This window comes from Helianthus annuus, chromosome 13 (assembly GCF_002127325.2).
Source record: "Helianthus annuus cultivar XRQ/B chromosome 13, HanXRQr2.0-SUNRISE, whole genome shotgun sequence".
Classification (NCBI taxonomy): domain Eukaryota; kingdom Viridiplantae; phylum Streptophyta; class Magnoliopsida; order Asterales; family Asteraceae; genus Helianthus; species Helianthus annuus.
Window position 1 is genome coordinate 56,171,340 of NC_035445.2, and position 22,329 is coordinate 56,193,668.

Consider the following 22,329-nt stretch of genomic DNA (forward strand, 5'->3'; position numbering starts at 1 on the left):
ACTGATCATTTGGACTATTACACTGAATTATTGTTCAAAATTCGGACATTGGAAATGCATGGCAAAGTGTATGAAAGTTTTAAAAATTTTTGTCCTCTGGTCATCGGTTACGGACCGTATAGCCCTAGGCTTACGGTCCGCAAAGAGGTAACTGGGCGTTGCAGTCCAAGTTCGGTTACGGACCGCAAACGCTTGGACTTACGGTCCGTAAAGCAAGGGATACGGACCGCAAGAGCTTTCCCTTACGGTCCGTAGGCCTGTCGCTGGGCAGAAGTTTTGGACAGATGTATGTTCAGCTGATAAACCGATAACTCATAACTTTCGAAACCTTGGACTCTTGGACGGTTTTTATAAACCACTAGGCCACCTAGGGTGATCCTAGGGCCTCCAACAACAGCTGCAATGATCTAAGGACTTGACAATTCACTGTATTAGGGTGCTAGTTCTTGAGTTCATATGCACATTTGCAACATTTGCTAATCTACTACATCTGGAGCTTGCTTAGGACAAGGAGAAAAATTTGAAGTGTAGAAAAGATTGCTTGGACCTTTAGTAAGCCTCTAATTACCTGTTTAGTCCTTGTAGTTAGCTTAATTATCTAGAAGTCAAACTTGACGTAATTTAAGTTTGACTTTCGTTTTAATCTCATATGGTTTTACTACTGATCAAATTGAAAGTAGTTATAAGACCACATTAGTATAGGTGATTAACCCTTAAAAGGGCATCTCCTAATTATCTCGTTTGACCAATTAATTGTCGGGTCAAAGTAGTTTGACAACAGAAGTTGCAAATATGATTAAAACTAATAAACCAAAGGTTCTAAATACTATTTTAACATTCTAATGACTTGGAAATTAGTAATTAAACATGTTTTACCAGTCCTAACCCGACAATTAATAGTCTAAGGTCAGTTTATAACCGAAAGTCGCAAAAGCTTGACTTTTGCTTTGACTTTCAGTTCTGACCCGTTTAAGCTTAATTCTTCCATGTTTTAAGCTTCCTTTAGAACCACATTATTCAGTAGTATAACCCTCTGAAGTTATATTGCTTGATGCCTTGATCGTAATTATGCTTAACAATGCCTTAAATGCCCTTTTGACACACAACTGAGATTTTTAGCAATGTGAATGGACTAACACCTTTGCTACTGATATTTAATCATGTCCCGAAAATTTGACATCATTTTAAGGTCTAGAATAGGAGTTATGATCAATAGCGTAATTAAGGAGCTTTTTATTAATTAAAAGGCGTAATTAGCATAAAGCCTATCTAAACCCGATTTTTGACACCAAACTTTTTACCTACTGATGTAAAATAGTATTTTGGGATTTTTGAAGATTTTTGTTTATTTTTAGGCTGAGCCTAACATAGGATTATAGCTTGATTTCGGTAATTGTCGGTTTTACCTATTCATACATAAAATGAGTTTTACATAACTTTTCAATGCCAAAACTTTTGCTATTGATTCTATAAAATAAGTAGAATATTTTGAACCTTATAAACTGATCAAAAACTCAGATTTTCTATTTTAACCCAAATATCCCTTTAAACCGACTTTTAAGCATTTTTAGCACCTAGTATGGGTCAAAACTATCTTTGGCATATAAAACTCATTACCTACTGATGTTTTAAGCTAAATTATATAATTTTACAGTAAGCCAAAGTTTTTAAACTCAGAAGCCTGATTTGATTTTTAAAAGCCTATGTGAAATTACCAAAATGCCCCTACGGTGCATAATTGGTTATAAAAGATATATTTCTCACATATAAAATACCCTACTGATATAACTTATAAAAATACATGTTTTTAATAATTAAATCAGACCTGGAACTCAGTTTAATAATTAAACTCTTTTATAGGCATTAAAATTACCAAAATGCCCTTTTGGGACTTATTTTGGTTTAAATTACTTTTTGGGCATATATGTTAATATATTACTGATATATTAACATATTTTAAGCATAATAATGATTAAAGACCTGTATATAATTTATTTGGTTACCCGTTACGCGTTTATGCATTCGGATCGATTTACGTGACTAGTTTACGCAAAATAGCCGAAACGGGCTTAACCTTATCATTTAATTCTCATTTTCCAGAATGTGTTTAGTTTACCCATATTGTACAAGTATCCAAGCTTGTCGGGTCTAAATCACATTCTATCTCAGTCTCGGCTTAATCTAGCGTTTAGAACCGTAAGGTTTCCTTCTAGCTAGTCGGTCTAAGTCCTTGACTTAACTAAAGACCCGTTAGCATCCTAATAGGTTAATTAAACCTTTTATACAGATTAAATAGCATCCGGTAAAAAGTGCCTTCAAAAGTCTTAGGAATTTTACTGCTATCACCAGGTAAATACTTTTAACTTATTTTCCCTATACGGGCTTGGGATACGGTATATTAATACCGCTTGGTCGGGTATGGGATTATTTAGTCGGATTGTGATTTAATAAATCCGCATAACCCGTTTTAATCCATATTGTTTGATAACATAAACATTCGGGGATTAACGACCGTGTCCTGGATATCCTTGGCTCATTTAAGTTATTAATGGCCACGACCTATGCACGGGGTGCAGGCATGCACCTGACAGATGCAAATGCTAAATATTAAATTACCCACAAGTTGGGGATAACTCCTTTGTGGGTTCTACAAGTGGTGAGTCAGTTAATCATGTCCGGCTTCCAAACCGGCCCCACATGTATGACAAACATGTAAAACTGTATACAAGATTTTAATAAAGATTGTCCCAAGTTATAAATGATTTGTGCCATGTGCACCTAAATCAATTTTCATAAATGTTTTTCAAAACGAGTCAGTTAAATTGTATTTACCAGTGTAAACTGACGTATTTTCCTAAAGATTGATTGACAGGTACTTCTCGAAATAGGCTGGAGCTATAGGGTGTCATAGAGGATCTTGAAAATCCATAAGATACTTGAAGTCTGTAGTTTTTGTTTCTTTGTACATTATGATCCGCCTGTGGATCTTATTACATTCCCGTCTGTATTATTCATGTACTCGAACTCTCAGACTGTATGGTTTGTAATAGTTTATTTACCCAGCCTTCCGCTGTGTTATATTATTGTGTGTGTTGACAATGATGATATCAACTACGTCACGATACTCCCCACCGGGCCCACCGGTAATATGTGGAAATATCGGGGTGTGACAGGTTGGTATCAGAGCCAACATTGAGTGAATTAAGCACTAACCTTTTGTGTTTAATCTCAATGACACAAGAAGCACATTCCTTAGACTCTTGAGTCTAGGCAAATGACCTAGGATGTATCTTTAACTTTTCCTTACTGTTTATGTTTTATTTTATTATGTTTTCTTGTTTTAACAGGAAATTCTTCAAACATGCCTCCCAGAGTTAGAGGAAGGGGAAAAGGTCCCATGCGAGGGGGACCATCTACTGCAGGACTATCGCACAGACGCACTCCGTCTGCGTCTCTATCTAGTTCTGACTCACACAATCTGTGGGGTCATTCCTTCGAGCCGGCAAGACATTCTGTCTCGCTAAGCTCTTCACCTTCCTTTCACCCATCTTTCAGGCCACTTATCACAGATGAGCCCCAACACTTGCACCTCTCTCAGCAATCTCATCATTCTCACGAGTCTCACCAATCACACCACTCATTGCATTCCCATTCGTTTCACCACTCTGATTCCCTCTACTCCTCGGGGCAGTTTAACCCGAACGATTATGTTAACGATTTTCTTGGTTTCAACCCTTTGGGCCCTGAGGACCATTTTCCTCAGGAGATGGAAATGGACGATGATCCAGATCCAGAGATGCAGACCGGAACGCCGGGCCACCCAATAAGCATATCAAGTGGATCATCATTTCAGGGATCACCTTACCATGGGCCCGACTCGTTTCAAGAGAAAATGGCCACATATGATTGGTTCTTTACCCCATCATACCATAGCTCTCCAGCCCAACCACCTTTGGTTGAACCCCAACTCCAAGCTATCTCTCCACCACCACTTCCTGTTGAAGAGCCACCGCAGCCACCTCCCGAACCTTCAAGGCAAAGGAGGAACGCACGTATATCCGTGCGGGGAGGACCTCGTTTCAATTCTCCCCAGGGTTCAAGTTCTTATCCCCCTATTACGGAGGACCCCCAGATGGGTGGGCCCTCGAACGCGGCACCGGAGATTGATCCTCCGCCAGTTTCATTTGCACCACCTCAGCCGCCTATGGGTTTTGATAACCCTATCCCGACCTACCCAGGTTTTTCTGGGTATAATCTTTTTGAAAACACGTCGGGATATCCATCGGATTATGGAACTCAAGACCCGTACCTTACAGCTGCGCAATACCATCACCTTTACCCTTCTTCTTACCCTCTGACTCATCCAACTGGATACCCGGTACAGGGTTATCAGTACCCACCGTACCAGCAACCTCCTCCATAGCAGCAACAGCAACAGACTCAGGAAATCCTGGAGAGGTTAGATAGGGTTGATCACAAGGCTAGGAAAAACAAGGAGAAACATAATAGCTTCATGAAGGGCCTTGCAAACCTTATCAAAGGAAAGAAGAAGTAGGGGATTGTTAATTTTCTTGTGTTGTTTGTAATCATGTCCCTGTGAGGACATTAGTTTATTTCCTGTATCAAAGTCCCTGTGAGGACTTATTTTTCTTATTTCTGTAAGCCTCTGCGTGGGAAGTTTGTCCTTTCTAAGTCCCGTTTAGGGCACCTGTACTTGTTTCAAGTTTAATGAAGTTTTATCTTTGGTTTTTAATTATGTATTTTATTACATCATGTTATATCTTTTCAATTTATAATTGATCCGCCAAAGAAAACTCTTAGAGGTATAACCTAGCCAAAGTATTAATTGGCTATGATGGTACAACCTTTTTAAGATAGCAAATCTCTGTTAACATCTGAAAACATGTTGAGATTCCTAGCTGTGCGGTACGAGAAACCACACAAGCTTCCAAAAAGTACTTGGATTTTTCCAAGTTACATATAGCCCATATGATCAACGCGAATCATGGCTAATAAACATCAATATGATGTGTACACCAAGACATCCCTTAGAGGTGTATGCTTATAAGCAAAGGTGTAATAATGACAACGAAAGTTCAACTTATAAACTTCTTGTCAATAAGGCGATGAACTTTGTTCGACCCTTAAAAGATCATTGATCCAAGAGATCGGTGATTAGATCATAAGTCGTCCCTGTGACAAGCTTCCTAAGCTATTTAAATATCCTTCGAGACGAGCTTAATGATAAATAAAATGTCTTTCACGACATTGGCAGTTGTGGAATCTCTATCTTCCCCTGCCTAATAGCATAAAGAATAGTGTATTCTATTTGATTTTTAATTACTACTTAAAATGGTCTAAATGGTTAAAATAATACCATGACCATCTGATCATCAATGCGATGTATCTATATATAATTTAAATAATTATTATTGTTGATTATAGTATTCAGAAATGGCTGGCTCAGATGAAGCAAACAGTCATCCTGCAGAGGGCAACACCAGGATTAATATCACGGGTGCCGAGCTGCAAGCATTGATCACCGCGACAGTTTCTCAAGCGGTAGATGCTAAGTTTAAAGAGCCAGGTGTTGTTCGGTCTCAAACTCATTCAAAAACCCATTCTCAACCACACACTCATAAGAAGAGTGAGTCTCAGCACTCATCTAACCAAGGTAGTGTGCCCAAGAAGCAGTTAGTCCTTAAGCCAACCCCTAGGCACACCAAAGGTTGTACCTACAAGTACTTTGTCTCCTGTAAGCCGAGAGTCTTTACAGGAGAAAAGGGGGCGATTGATTGTATGAAGTGGTTAGACGAGATGGAGACTGTAATAGACATCAGCGGATGCGCTAAGGAGGATGTGGTTATGTTTGTATCGCAATCTTTTAAGGGCGATGCCCTTACATGGTGGAAGGCTCTGGTGCAGTCCACTGGGAAGGTCCATCTATACAATCTCTCGTGGGAGAAGTTTGTTGACTTGGTGAAGGACACTTACTATCCTCAGCACGAGGTAGAGAGGATAGAGACTGATTTCCTCACCTTAGTGATGAAGGATCTCGATTGTAGATCCTATGTGACTAGTTTCAATTCCATGTCAAGTCTTGTACCATATCTAGTCACTCCTGAGCCCAAACACATTGCGCGTTTCATTGGTGGTCTGGCCCCTGAAGTAAAGGGGAATGTAAAGGCTTCTAAGCCAGCCACTTATAGGTCCGCTGTGGATCTATCATTGTCCCTCACATTGGATGTGGTAAGGAGTAGGGCAAAGAAGACTACTGATGAAGGAAAAAGGAAAAGAGAGGATGAACAGTCTTCTCAATCAAACAAGAAGGGCAAGGGGAACTCTGGTTCCAAAAAGGGACAGTCAGATGATAAGCCCAGGTGCAAGACATGTCATAAGAGGCACTTTGGAAATTGCAATCGAGACCCACAGGCCAAACCTTGTGGGATCTGTAAAAAGAAGGGGCACAAGTCTGTTGAGTGCCGGAATATTAAGGATGCAACCTGCTATGGTTGCAATGAAAAGGGGCACATTAAAATCAACTGCCCCAAGAACGCAAAGAAGCCTGAAGAGGCAAAGAAGAACAATGCCAGAATGTTCCAGATGCAAGCAAGGGAAGCGGTGAATGACGAGAACGTCATAACAGGTACCTTCCTCATCAATAATATTTATGCTAGAGTCTTATTCGATTCCGGTGCTGATAAGTCCTTTGTAGACCATAAGTTCTGTAAGTTGTTGAACTTGCCTATTAAGACTCTAGACATAAAATATGAGGTTGAGCTTGCCGATGGTACCTTAGAATCAGCTTCAACTATTCTTGATGGATCCTCTATATCCATTAAGGAACATTCTATTCCGCTATCCCTCTTGCCAATGAAATTAGCCGGTTTTGATATAGTTTAAGGCATGGATTGGTTGTCGCATAACCAAGACCAAATTGCCTGGGATAAAAAGCTTGTCAATATCAAAACCCCCTCTGGTGAAACAGTCACTATTCAGGGAGATACGCAATATGGGATGCCCAGCAATGTGTCTATTCTCAAGGTATCCCAGTGCTTGAAAAGTGGATGTGTCATTTACATGGCACAGGTGACTTTGAATGATCCAAAGCTGAAGATTGAAGACATCCCAACCATCTCAGAGTATCTTGATGTCTTTCCTGACGAGTTACCTGGATTACCTCCTGAGAGGCAAGTAGAGTTCAGGATAGATATCCTTCCAGGATCTGCGCCTATAGCACGAGCTCCGTATCGTCTAGCGCCTACTGAAATGAAAGAGCTCAGAACTCAGTTAGATGATTTACTGGAAAAAGGTTTCATTCAGCCCAGCTCTTCACCTTGGGGAGCTCCAATTCTGTTCGTGAAAAAGAAAGACGGATCAATGCGCTTATGCATTGATTACCGTGAACTGAATAAGGTAACGATCTAGAATCGTTATCCTTTACCCAGGATTGATGATTTGTTAGATCAACTCCAAGGGGCGAGTTATTTCTCAAAGATTGATTTGAGATCTGGGTATCATCAACTCAAGGTTCGAACTGAAGATGTTCCGAAGACGACATTCAGAACAAGGTATGGGCATTTCGAGTTCTTAATGATGCCTTTTGGGCTCACTAATGCACATGCAGCATTCATGGACCTCATGAATAGAGTCTGCAAGCCATATTTAGATAAGTTTGTCATTGTCTTTATAGACGACATCCTTATTTACTCTCGTAGCCAAGTGGAACATGAAAACCACCTTTGGTGTATCTTAGGACTGCTTCGACAGGAGAAATTGTATGCCAAAGTCTCCAAGTGTGAGTTTTGGCTACGCAAAGTCCAGTTCCTTGGACATGTTGTCAGTGAACAGGGCATCCAAGTAGATCCTGCCAAGGTAGAAGTTGTTATGAATTGGGAAGCACCTAAGACACCTACAGAAATTCGCAGTTTTCTGGGTTTAGCTGGATATTATAGAAGATTCATTGAGAACTTCTCAAGAATAGCTGCACCATTAACCTCTTTGACCCGTAAGAATGTGAAGTTTGATTGGGGTCCAAAGCAGTAGGAATCTTTTGAGATTCTAAAACAAATATTGAGCAATGCTCCGGTATTATCTTTACCAGAAGGAATGGAAGAATTTATTGTATACTGCGATGCTTCACACACCGGCATGGGATGTGTACTTATGCAGCGAGGAAATGTAATCGCCTATGCATCGCGACAGCTAAAAGTGCATGAAAAGAATTACACCACCCATGATTTAGAATTGGGCGCTGTTGTATTCGCACTAAAGTTGTGGAGACATTACTTGTATGGAACTAAATGTGTGATCTATTCAGATCACAAAAGTCTCCAACATCTGTTCAATCAAAAAGAGCTCAATTTGAGACAACGCCGTTGGATGGAAACTCTGAATGATTATGATTGCGAAATTCGCTACCATCCAGGTAAGGCGAACGTGGTTGCTGATACTCTAAGCCGGAAGGAAAGAGTTAAGCCAATTAGGATCAATGCCAAGAGCATTGAGCTGAAGAATAGTCTGAATGAAAGACTATTAGCTGCACAGAAAGATGCTGTTTTGGAAGTTAATCTTCCAAATGAAAAGTTAGGTGTAACTGCTGAACAGTTAACACCTGGGAAGGATGGAATCCTCCGGATGAATGGTAGAATTTAGGTTCCTATTCAAGGAGGACTTAGAGATGTGATCCTTCAGGAGGCCCACAACTCTAAGTATTCGGTTCACCCTGGAGGTGACAAGATTTATCAAGATTTGAAGGCTAATTATTGGTGGATAGGTTTGAAGAAATCTATTGCCACCCATGTAGCTAAGTGCCTGACATGTGCTCAGATTAAAGCTGAACATCAAAAGCCATCAGGTCTTTTACAACAGCCAGAACTCCCCACGTGGAAGTGGGAGATGGTAACCATGGATTTTATAACCAAGTTACCTAAAACGAGGCACGGAAATGATACTATATGGGTTATAGTTGATAGACTGACAAAGTCAGCACATTTCTTGCCCATCAAGGAGACTCATAGCTCTGACAAGGTAGCCAAATTGTACGTTGATAAGATTGTAGCTCTTTATGGTGTTCCGGTATCTATTATCTCGGATAGAGATACTAGATACACCTCTCATTTTTGGAAAAGTTTCCAACAATCTTTGGGCACTCGTTTGAATTTTAGTACTGCCTACCACCCTCAGACTGATGGACAAAGTGAGCGTACTATTCAAACCTTGGAGGACATGCTTCGTGCATGTGTTATTGATTTAGGTGGTAGTTGGGATGACCACCTGCCATTGATCAAGTTCTCCTATAACAATAGCTACCATACTAGCATTCAAGCTGCGCCTTTTGAGGCATTATATGGTAGGAAATGCAGAACGCCTGTCTGTTGGACAGAAGTAGGAGAAGCTCAGTTATCAAGACCCGAGATAGTCCTTGAGACAACGGACAAGATTGTCCAGATCCGTGATCGCCTTAAAGTGGCCAGAGACAGGCAGAAAAGTTATGCTGATAAGAGGCGTAAACCTCTAAAGTTTGAAGTAGGCGATAAAGTTTTACTGAAAGTGTCACCCTGGAAAGGTGTGATGCGTTTTGGTAAAAAGGGCAAGTTGAGCCCTAGATATATTGGACCATTCGAGATTATCGAACGTGTCGGCAGTGTAGCTTATAAGCTAAACTTGCCAGAGGAGCTGAGTGGAATTCATAACGTGTTCCACGTTTGTAATCTCAAGAAATGCTTAGCCGATGAATCGCTAGCTATGTCTCATAAAGACGTTCAAGTTGATAAAAGCTTGAGATTCTTGGAAAGACCAATATCGATCGAGGATCGACAAGTTAAGAAGCTCCAAAAAAAGTATGTACCTATAGTAAAGGTCAAATGGGACGCTCGCAGAGGTCCTGAGTATACGTGGGAAGTCGAGTCCACTATGAAGCAGAAGTACCCTCACTTATTTCAGTAAATCTCGGGGTCGAGATTTCTTTTAAGGGGGTGAGGATGTGACACCATGTAAAAACGTGTCCAAATTATATATAGACACGTGTCCTGAACGTTAAGCATATGGAAATTTTGTAAAGGACTTAAAAAGTCAACATGCCAAACTTGAGCCTCTGATTGACACTACGTGGATAATATATTTTTAATCGAAAGATTAATTGAATATAAGAAACCATTCGTGTATATATATACGAATGATAATAAAGCTACGGGAATTATGTGTCAACATGTTATGTTAAGTTTACCTCTGAGTGACCTTTTAAACATTTCCCAAAAGCTTTATAGATTGTATAATACACCTTAATGAATGACTATTATAAGATCCATGAACTTCAGCTAATTAGTGATAATTCATGCAACAATTCAAGATTTTGGACTTCATGTGAAATTTTTCCGAATCTTCATGTTTGGACAAACTCAATAAACTCCAAGGGGACACATTGCATGGCATGGTTATTAGAGCATTCAGAACTGATCATTTGGACTATTACACTGAATTATTGTTCAAATTTCGGACATTGGAAATGCATGGCAAAGTGTATGAAAGTTTTAAAAATTTTTGTCCTCTGGTCATCGGTTACGGACCGTATAGCCCTAGGCTTACGGTCCGCAAAGAGGTAACTGGGCGTTGCAGTCCAGGTTCGGTTACGGACCGCAAACGCTTGGACTTACGGTCCGTAAAGCAAGGGATACGGACCGCAAGAGCTTTCCCTTACGGTCCGTAAGCCTGTCGCTGGGCAGAAGTTTTAGACAGATGTATGTTCAGCTGATAAACCGACTCTAACTCATAACTTTCGAAACCTTGGACTCTTGGACGGTTTTTATAAACCACTAGGACACCTAGGGTGATCCTAGGGCCTCTAACAACAGCTGCAATGATCTAAGGACTTGACAATTCACTATATAAGGGTGCTAGTTCTTGAGTTCATATGCACATTTGCAACATTTGCTAATCTACTACATCTGGAGCTTGCTTAGGACAAGGAGAAGAATTTGAAGTGTAGAAAAGATTGCTTGGACCTTTAGTAAGCCTCTAATTACCTGTTTAGTCCTTGTAGTTAGCTTAATTATCTAGAAGTCAAACTTGACGTAATTTAAGTTTGACTTTCGTTTTAATCTCATATGGTTTAACTACTAATCAAATTGAAAGTAGTTATAAGACCACATTAGTATAGGTGATTAACCCTTAAAAGGGCATCTCCTAATTATCTCGTTTGACCAATTAATTGTCGGGTCAAAGTAGTTTGACAAAAGTTGCAAATATGATTAAAACTAATAAACCAAAGGTTTTAAATATTATTTTAACATTCTAATGACTTGGTAAAAATAAATTACATAGCAAAACAAAAAACAACTAAACATTGAAAAAAACTTAAATTAAACGGGTGGCATCTCCCAACCCCGCCTTTCGCAAATCTCGCGCTTTTGTTGAATTACAACCGACTTAAACGGCTCGTCGAGATGGGCGTGCGGCTCACACAAGATTTTTAAATCATTTTGTCTTTCTACCGTTTTCAAGTATCCCGTGTACGCCTGCTCGCGTTCAACTTTTACGGACATAATTTTTTATTTTCTTTGTTTCGCCTCGTTGTATTGCGCCAATTTCGCCTTTTCAATTCTGAAGATCGACTCCGCCACCGCTTCCTTTCCTTTGCTTGACGATTCACCACTTTTCCTGCGGCGTGGCCTTGTAGGTGTATCTTCTTCAACGGGGTTGTCAACGGGTTGATCGGGTTCGTCAAGGGGATCTTCGTTTAAATTCATTTCGGGCAAGTTATCCGACGCGAAAGTCGTGTAGTTCCCCGAATCGGATGTCTTTGATCTTTTCGGACCTCCTCTTTTTTTTGGAGCCGTAGGACCACGCATGTCGACCAACTCAACCGGGACCCACTTCGGGTGACGTCTCGCAATGTCCCATGCCGTCACGTGTGGAAAACTCCTCTTTTTGTAGAGTTCGCAATATTCTTCGGTGGCTTGTTGCATGATTGTCGCCTCGCCCGCTCCACTTTTTGGATTTCGGTTCTACAAAAAATATATAAAGTTATGAATTTTTTTTTAAAAAAAAATCTGTTTTCTGTTTTTTTTTAAACTGTTTCTGTATTTTATAAAAAAAATGTTTTATGTTTTTTTTAAACTGTTTTCTGTTTTTTTTAGTAAAACTGTTTCTGTTTTTTTAACTGTTTTCTGTTTTTTTTAAACCTGTTTTCTGTTTTTTTAAACTGTTTCTGTTTTTTTTAATAACAGTTTTCTGTATTTTTTTAAAAAAACTGTTTCTGTTTTTTTTAAATAACAGTTTTCTATTTTTTTTAAATAAGACTTTAAAAAAAGATTTAAACTTTATAAAAAACATACCGTTTGAATGAAACAATCGTTGAACTTACTAATTTTTCCCGTTCAACTCCGTCCATTTCGACGTCATTTGGTCCATGTTTCGTTCCTTTGCACCGGAAAGTCGGCTAAAATGATTAATGACCTGTCTCCAAACGTATCCTTTCTTTGCTCGTTGGCATGTTTCTTGTTCTCAGAGATGTGCAAGTACGCCTGCACCAAGGCCACCTCCTCCTCGCTCGTCCAATGTTGTCGGACGGTTGGGATAATTTCTTGAACGTCATCATTTTCTTCTTCTTTCTCTTCCTCTTCTTCTTTTTCTTCTTCTTCTTGTTCTTGAACGTAATCATCGTCTTTATCGTCGTCGAGACTTGGTTGTGGTTCACGATACGCATTTGCAAATTGACGGATGAGGATGTTATCTTCTAGTAGTGGGTCGAGTTGGTGGGGTTGGGTTTGAAAGTGTTGAAACGATTGGGGTTGAAATTGGTGAGGTTGAAACGGTGGAACGAACGGTTGGTTTTGATACGTTTGCGATTGAAAGGGTGGATATTGTTGAGTTAGAAAGTGTGGGACTTGGTCGGGTTCGTCTTGCAACCTAAAGCGCGTCGGCTCGCCAAGATTCGCTCTAACCTTGGGTCTTACGGGATTTTTCTTCCTACCCGAACCTCTTTTTTTTCGAACCCCCACCTCTCTTGCTTGAACCTTCCATGTTTGTTGTAAAATTATTTTTGAAATCAAATGGAGAATTGTTTGATTTTTTGAAGTGAGTTGGATAAATTGTGACACCACGTAAAAACGTGTCCAAATTATATATAGACACGTGTCCTGAACGTTAAGCATATGGAAATTTCGTAAAGGACTTAAAAAGTCAACATGCCAAACTTGAGCCTCTAATTGAGACTATGTGGATAATATATTCTTAATCGAAAGATTAATTGAATATAAGAAACCATGCATGTATATATACGAATGATAATAAAGCTACGAGAATTATGTGTCAACATGTTAAGTTTACCTCTGAGTGACCTTTTAAACATTTCCTAAAAGCTTTATAGATTGTATAATACACTTTAATGAAAGACTATTAGAAGATCTATGAACTTCAGCTAATTAGTGATAATTCATGCAACAATTCAAGATTTTGGACTTCATATGAAATTTTGCCGAATCTTCATGTTTGGACAAACTCAATAAACTCCAAGGGGACACATTGCATGGCATGGTTATTAGAGCATTCAGAACTGATCATTTGGACTATTACACTGAATTATTGTTCAAATTTCGGACATTGGAAATGCATGGCAAAGTGTATGAAAGTTTTAAAAATTTTTGTCCTCTGGTCATCTGTTACGGACCGTATAGCCCTAGGCTTACGGTCCGCAAAGAGGTAACTGGGCGTTGCAGTCCAGGTTCGGTTACAGACCGCAAACGCTTGGACTTACGGTCCGTAAAGCAAGGGATACGGACCGCAAGAGCTTTCCCTTGCGATCCGTAAGCCTGTCGCTGGGCAGAAGTTTTGGACAGATGTATGTTCAGCCGATAAACCGACTCTAACTCATAACTTTCGAAACCTTGGACTCTTGGACGGTTTTTGTAAACCACTAGGACACCTGGGGTGATCCTAGGGCCTCCAACAACAGCTGCAATGATCTAAGGACTTGACAATTCACTGTATTAGGGTGCTAGTTCTTGAGTTCATATGCACATTTGCAACATTTGCTAATCTACTACATCTGGAGCTTGCTTAGGACAAGGAGAAGAATTTGAAGTGTAGAAAAGATTGCTTGGACCTTTAGTAAGCCTCTAATTACCTGTTTAGTCCTTGTTGTTAGCTTAATTATCTAGAAGTCAAACTTGACGTAATTTAAGTTTGACTTTCATTTTAATCTCATATGGTTTAACTACTGATCCAATTGAAAGTAGTTATAAGACCACGTTAGTATAGGTGATTAACCCTTAAAAGGGCATCTCCTAATTATCTCGTTTGACCAATTAATTGTTGGGTCAAAGTAGTTTGACAACAGAAGTTGCAAATATGATTAAAACTAATAAACCAAAGGTTCTAAATACTATTTTAACATTCTAATGACTTGGTAATTAGTAATTAAACATATTTTATCAGTCCTAACCCGACAATTAATAGTCTAAGGTCAGTTTATAACCGAAAGTCGCAAAAGCTTGACTTTTGCTTTGACTTTCAGTTCTGACCCGTTTAAGCTTAATTCTTCCATGTTTTAAGCTTCCTTTAGAACCACATTATTCAGTAGTATAACCCTCTGAAGTTATATTGCTTGATGCCTAGTGGTTTGAATTATATGCACTTGATCGTAATTATGCTTAACAATGCCTTAAACGCCCTTTTGACACACAACTGAGATTTTTAGCAATGTGAATAGACTAACACCTTTGCTACTGATATTTAAACATGTCCCGAAAATTTGACATCAGTTTAAGGTCTAGAATAGGAGTTATGCTCAATAGCGTAATTAAGGAGCTTTTTATTAATTAAAAGGCGTAATTAGCATAAAGCCTATCTAAACCCGATTTTTGACACCAAACTTTTTACCTACTGATGTAAAATAATATTTTGGATTTTTGAAGATTTTTGTTTATTTTTAGGTTGAGCATAACATAGGATTATAGCTTGATTTCCGTTATTGTCGGTTTTACCTTTTCATACATAAAATGAGTTTTACATAACTTTTCAATGCCAAACCTTTTGCTATTGATTCTATATAATAAATAGAATATTTTGAACCTTATAAACTGATCAAAAACTCAGATTTCCTATTTTAACCCAAATATCCCTTTAAACCGACTTTTAAGCATTTTTAGCAACCTAGTATGAGTCAAAACTATCTTTGGCATATAAAACTCATTACCTACTGATGTTTTAAGCTAAATTATATAATTTTACAGTAAGCCAAAGTTTTTAAACTCAGAAACCTGATTTCATTTTTAAAAGCCTATGTGAAATTACCAAAATGCTCCTACAGTGCATAATTGGTTATAAAAGATATATTTCTCACATATAAAATACCCTACTGATATAACTTATAAAAATACATGTTTTTAATAATTAAATCAGACCTGGAACTCAGTTTAATAATTAAACTCTTTTATAGGCATTAAAATTACCAAAATGCCCTTTTGAGACTTATTTTGGTTTAGATTACTTTTTGGGCATATATGTTAATATATTATTGATATATTAACATATTTTAAGCATAATAATGATTAAAGACCTGTATATAATTTATTGGTTACCTGTTATGCGTTTATGCATTCGGATCGGTTTACGTGACTAGTTTACGCAAAATAGCCGAAACGGGCTTAACCTTATCATTTAATTCTCATTTTCCAGAATGTGTTTAGTTTACCCATATTATACAAGTATCCAAGCTTGTCGGGTCTAAATCACATTCTATCTCGGTCTCCGCTTAATCTAGCGTTTAGAACCGTAAGGTTTCCTTCTAGCTAGTCGGTCTAAGTCCTTGACTTAACTAAAGACCCGTTAGCATCATAATAGGTTAATTAAACCTTTTATACAGATTAAATAGCATCCGGTAAAAAGTGCCTTCAAAAGTCTTAGGAATTTTACTGCTATCACCAGGTAAATACTTTTAACTTATTTTCCCTATACGGGCTTGGGATACGGTATATTAATACCGCTTGGTCGGGTATGGGATTATTTAGTCGGATTGTGCTTTAATAAATCCGCATAACCCGTTTTAATCTGTATTGTTTGATAACATAAACATTCGGTGGTTAACGACCGTGTCCTGGATATCCTTGGCTCATTTAAGTTATTAATGGTCACGACCTATGCACGGGGTGCAGGCATGCACCTGACAGATGCAAATGCTAAATATTAAATTACCCACAAGTTGGGGATAACTCCTTTGTGGGTTTTATAAGTGGTGAGTCAGTTAATCATGTCCGGTTTCCAAACCGGCCCCACATGTATGACAAACATGTAAAACTGTATACAAGATTTTAATAAAGACTGTCCCAAGTTATAAATGATTTGTGCCATGTGCACCTAAATCAATTTTCATAAATGTTTTTCAAAACGAGTCAGTTTTGAAAAAAGGTTGGATGGGTGTCATAGAGGATCTTGCAAATCCATAAGATACCTAAAGTCTCTAGTTTTTGTTTCTTTGTACATTATGATCCGCCTGTGGATCTTATTACATTCCCGTCTGTATTATTCATGTACTCGAACACTTAGACTATATGGTTTGTAATAGTTTATTTACCCAGCCTTCCGCTGTGCTATATTATTGTGTGTGTTGACAATGATGATATCAACTACGTCACGATACTCCCCGCCGGGCCCACCGGTAATATGTGGAAATATCGGGGTGTGACATAAATGAAATGGATTGGGTTTGATGGATTTTATATAAACATTCAAAAAATAAATACCCTCAACGTTCAAAAAACCCCCCAAAACGATCACCTTCAACGTTCCTTTTTTTTATTTTTCCACGCGTGATTCCTTCCACGTAGTGGTGGCAAAGTGGGAAAGTTGGATGAGTTTACTTAATGGGTCAAGATGGGTTTGGATTAGGATTGGTATAGGTCAGGATGGGTATTTTAAAAAAAGGTTGGATGGGTAATGGGTCAAGATGGGTTTGGGTAAGGATGGTGTCACACCCCCAAAATCCACCTGCGGATAACACCCGCTTTGAGGGCGTGACTGACCAGGATCCAGCCACCAATTATACTGAGCATTGAATTAATAGTAGAGATATTTAATATCCAAAGTAGTTAGCAGCATCATAGTTTAAGTTCGATAATTAGTTTAACAAAACAGCGGAAGCATAAACCAAAGTAGTTTTAAAGATAGTTCTTAGTTCAAAATAATTAACCCAACACACGGGTTTGACGAACACTACACATCCCCAAGCAGCAGCTCCTGAGTCACTGGTTACCTGCAAAGCATGCAGTAAGGGGTCAACAATAATGCTGAGTGAGTTCACTAGTTGTCCAGTTTTAGTTTACCAAAAACTTAAGTTGTTTTGATAAAGCATTTATAATCACGTTGTGGGGAGCTACCCCATCTGTAAGCTCACTAAACTGTAGATACCGAAACTGTTGACGGAATATAAATATTCGTGCCCCGAGTCAATGTCTATCGTCATTGACCATGTTGCAAGGTCTACTAGTTCACGCCCGATCTCCCCCGGTCATGGTGTGAGGTTGTCAAACCTAATAGCGCTATCAACTAATAACCCGTTCGCCCCCGGCGATTAATCGGTACTGTAAGCAGGGACTTAAAGTGATAGAGTTTCGTTTAGCATGGCTAGTTGTGATTTATAAATAATATCCAAACGTATCTCCCCCGGAGATAGTAATTACCCATTCTGTTTTCCCTGGAGTAATGGGTCAAAAGTGTTTTTCCCAAAGTTGGTAGTTTGTTCGTGTCCCTCCGCGGGACGCATGCTTTTAGTGTGTGAACTCACCTTGGGTTGCTCGGCAGATTGGGGTACTTGTCAAACACGTTGGTCACCACGTCCTAACATGGTTACCGGTATAGGTCAGGTTTGGTGTACAAGCAATCACGTAAAATCTACACATAACTATCACGTTGCATGCATAACAATGTAGACAGTGGGTTATTGGGCCGGCCCTAGCATTTACACGGTCAAACAGTAACACGCAGATCAGTCAACAGGTAGCCCATATTAAACATACTATGGCCCAATAACCAAAGTGGACAGCCCAGTCGCAACCAGGTGGTCTCGAGTCGCAACCAGGAGGTCTCGGCTTGTCACGCTGTGATTGCGAGTCGCAACTGTGTGATCTCGAGTTGTCACGTTGTGGTTGCGAGTCGCAACCGTCGTAGTCTCGAGTCGCAATCATGTGGTTTCGAGTTGTCACACTATGGTTGCGAGTCGCAACTGCGTGGTCTCGAGTTGTCATGCCATGGTTGCGAGTCGCAACGGTGCGGTTGCGAGTCGTAATGCTGTCCCTTTCATGTAACGTGATGATGCAGATGCATCAGTCCAATTTGTACCATGTAATCAGGCCCAAATCAAGTAATAGCCAATAAGGTTTTACTAACATTTTTCCTAAACTGACCATTAATGAAAATAGATCAAACTTTGCCATTTTTGAAATCTTCAAACCACATTCAACAAGTTCATCCTATATTTATAAATTTCTAGGGTTTTCATGTCAAACATAACCATACATTTATGAACCACAATCACATATTTTTAACAAGATCATGATGCAAAAACAAGAAAACATATATTTTGTGACTTTAAACATAACTCGGTTGGCCCTAATCATTCTTAAACCACTATTTCTTAGCCATTTAAACATATTATCAAGCTTTCATATATAGAGGTTTACACATATAGTCAAGCTTCACAAACCATCCTAAAAATCATGCATAATACTACTAACCAAGCATTTCTAGTTCATTTAACCCACATAAATCCTATGCACATAATAACAACACTAACCGGTTGAGAAGGAGGAGCCGAAAACAAAGAAAAGGAACCGAGAAAGATGGAGTGTCCGAGTGATGATCTTGACCGAGTTTCTTGTCCGAGATTCCTTGACCGAGATCCAAGCTTGAACCGAAAGTTGGATGAGAATGGATTGTTGTTTGGGGTTTTCTAGTTGAGAGAGAGTAGAAGTGTTTGTGTGTGTAAAATGAAGGAAGTGGGGGAAAGGTGGGATTTTATACAAGGTTCAAAATAGACTAAGGGGTTTCGGCCCAAACCGGTTACGGCCCAAGAGGCCCACTCGAAACCGAGTGGCCCACTCACAACCGAGTGGTTGCGAGTCACGGTCTCGACTCACATACATATATATATATATAATACATACATACAACACATAAAGTGCAAAAAGGATCACGTTTTCATTTAAATCATATATGTACACAAAAATATTACAAGGTGTTCGTTCGGAAAAACCTAGAGTGTCACATTATCCCCAAGTTTTAAGAACTTTCGTCCCGAAAGTTAAGGCAGCCACTGCCAAGCTAGCGTGTTTCAACGGGGTGTCACATCATCCCCCCGTTAGTTTGGAATTTCGTCCCGAAATTTGGTTGTAGCTTCAGTGCTGGGGTTTTCGTTTGGGAATAACTGGGGATACTTGGACTTCATCTGGTCTTCCCGCTCCCAGGTAAACTCTGGGCCACGCCGTGAGTTCCAACGAACTCGCACGAGAGGTATCTGGCTACGTTTGAGGGTTTTGATCTCTCGATCCGTGATCTCAATCGGTTCCTCAGTAAAGTGTAGCTGTTCATCAATAGTGAGTTCCTTGAAAGGAATTATGAGTGTTTCGTCCGACAGACACTTCTTCAGATTGGACACGTGAAAGACATTGTGCACTGCACTCAGTTCTGCAGGCAGGTTCAATCTATAAGCAACCTTACCGATTTTCTCGGTAATTTCGAATGGTCCAACATATCGCGGATTCAGCTTGCCCCGTTTACCGAAACGAACCACACCCTTCCAGGGTGAGACTTTAAGTAGAACCCGGTCCCCGACCTGGAATTCTAGCGGTTTCCTACGCTTATCAGCGTAGCTTTTCTGACGGTCACGAGCTGCCGCCATGCGTTGCCTGATCTGGGCAATCTTTTCCGTTGTGTCTACCACCAGTTCTGGGCCTGTGAGTTGACTGTCACCGACTTCTGCCCAGCAGAGATGTGATCGGCATTTACGACCGTACAATGCTTCAAAAGGTGCCGCCTGAATGCTAGTGTGATAGCTGTTATTGTAGGAGAATTCCACCAGCGGTAGATGTTTCTCCCAGTTTTTGCCAAAATCGATCACACATGCTCTAAGCATGTCTTCCAGGGTTTGGATGGTGCGCTCAGACTGCCCATCCGTTTGTGGGTGGTAAGCGGTGCTCATGTCCAAACGTGAGCCAAAGGATTTGTGCATGGCTTGCCACAACTCGGAAGTAAAACGAGCGTCTCGGTCGGAAATAATAGAAGTTGGCACCCCGTGCCTGGAGACTACTTCCCTTAAATAGATTTCTGCTAAGGTAGAAAACTTGTCTGTTTCCTTAATGGCCAGAAAGTGTGCAGACTTAGTTAATCGATCTACTATCACCCAAATAGTGTCATTCCCGCGTTGGGATCTAGGTAGCCCTGTAACGAAATCCATGGAAATCTGCTCCCATTTCCATTTCGGGATTTCGGGTTGCTGGAGTAGGCCAGCTGGTTTCTGATACTCAGTCTTGACTCTTGCGCAGGTCAAACATTTGCTAACGTATGCTGCTATGTGGGCTTTCATGCAAGGCCACCAGTAAGTGGTCCTTAAGTCGTGGTACATCTTATCTGAACCAGGATGTACTGAATAACGGGACTTATGGGCTTCGTCCATTACCAGTTCTCGTAGATCTCCGTAAAGTGGGACCCAAATGCACCCTGCCACATAGTAGGCGCCGTCTTCTTTTTGCTCTAATCGTTGTCTCGATCCTCGCAGGGACTCAGCCCTGACGTTTTCCGGTTTCAGAGCTTCAGTCTGAGCATTTCGAATCTGGGTAGGGAGATTAGACTGGATGGTAAGTTGTAATGCTCGCACGCGCTTGGGCGTAGTGTCTTTTCGGCTGAGGGCGTCTGCCACGACATTGGCCTTGCCCGGATGGTACTTGATGGCGCATTCATAATCATTCAGAAGTTCGACCCATCGACGTTGTCGCATGTTTAATTCCTTTTGCCTAAAAATATGCTCGAGACTCCTGTGATCGGTGTAAATGGTGCACTTGGTACCGTACAGGTAATGTCTCCATATCTTAAGAGCAAAGATCACTGCTCCCAGTTCCAAATCATGCGTTGTGTAGTTCCTTTCGTGTGTCTTGAGTTGTCGTGAGGCGTAGGCAATAACTTTGTCGCGTTGCATTAACACACAACCGAGTCCATGGATGGATGCATCGCAGTAAACCACAAAGTCGTCAGTGCCTTCAGGCAACGAGAGAATAGGAGCACTACAGAGATTATCCTTTAGTGTCTGAAACGCGGTTTCCTGAGCTTCACCCCATTTATAAACCATACCCTTCTGAGTAAGAGCCGTGAGAGGCTGAGCGATCTTTGAGAATCCCATGATAAATCTTCGATAGTATCCTGCTAGTCCCAAGAATTGGCGGACTTCAGTCAGAGTCTTAGGGGTAGGCCAATTCTTTATAGAGTCGATCTTTGCAGGGTCGACGTGGATTCCATCCTTGTTAACCACGTGCCCAAGGAAATGGACTTCTCGAAGCCAGAAGTCGCATTTCGAGAACTTGGCATACAGTTGCTCATTGCGAAGGAGTTCGAGGATAAGGCGTAGGTGCTGTTCATGCTCTTCTTGACTTTTTGAGTAGATCAGGATGTCATCGATAAACACGATCACGAATTTGTCGAGGTAAGGTTTGCACACTCGGTTCATGAGATCCATGAATACCGCAGGCGCGTTGGTCATTCCAAAGGGCATAACGAGGAATTCATAATGACCATAGCGAGTTCTGAATGCCGTTTTGGAGATGTCTTCATTACGGACCCTTAGCTGATGATAGCCTGATCGCAGGTCAATTTTAGAATAGTAGCTCGATCCTTGCAACTGATCGAATAGGTCGTCGATTCGCGGGAGAGGGTAACGATTCTTGATGGTAACCTTGTTCAACTCACGATAGTCAATGCACATTCGGAACGTGCCATCCTTCTTCTTAACAAAGAGTACCGGTGCTCCCCAGGGTGATGAACTAGGGCGGATAAACCCTTTATCCAATAGTTCCTGTAGTTGAGTAGAGAGTTCCTTCAATTCTGCGGGGGCTAGTCGATAAGGTGCACGAGCTATTGGCGCTGCTCCGGGAGCTAGCTCGATTTGGAATTCGACCTGACGGTGGGGAGGGAGTCCAGGTAATTCTTCAGGAAATACCTCGGGGTAGTCACGTACTACTGGAAAATCTTCAATCCTCTTTTCCTTTTCCTGCGTGTTGGTGACAAGTGCTAAGATAGCGGTGTGCCCTTTTCGTAAACACTTCTGGGCCTTCAAGAAAGAGATAA

The 22,329-nt window shown here is 40.3% G+C and overlaps 1 protein-coding gene across 1 annotated transcript; it reads left to right on the plus strand.

Annotated features, from left to right (window-relative positions):
• Positions 1-3,361: 3,361 nt before the first annotated feature.
• Positions 3,362-4,423, plus strand: LOC110900849 (extensin-like). The gene has a single exon (XM_022147709.1). The coding sequence runs from the start codon at positions 3,362-3,364 to the stop codon at positions 4,421-4,423; it is 1,062 nt and encodes a 353-aa protein (XP_022003401.1).
• Positions 4,424-22,329: the final 17,906 nt, after the last annotated feature.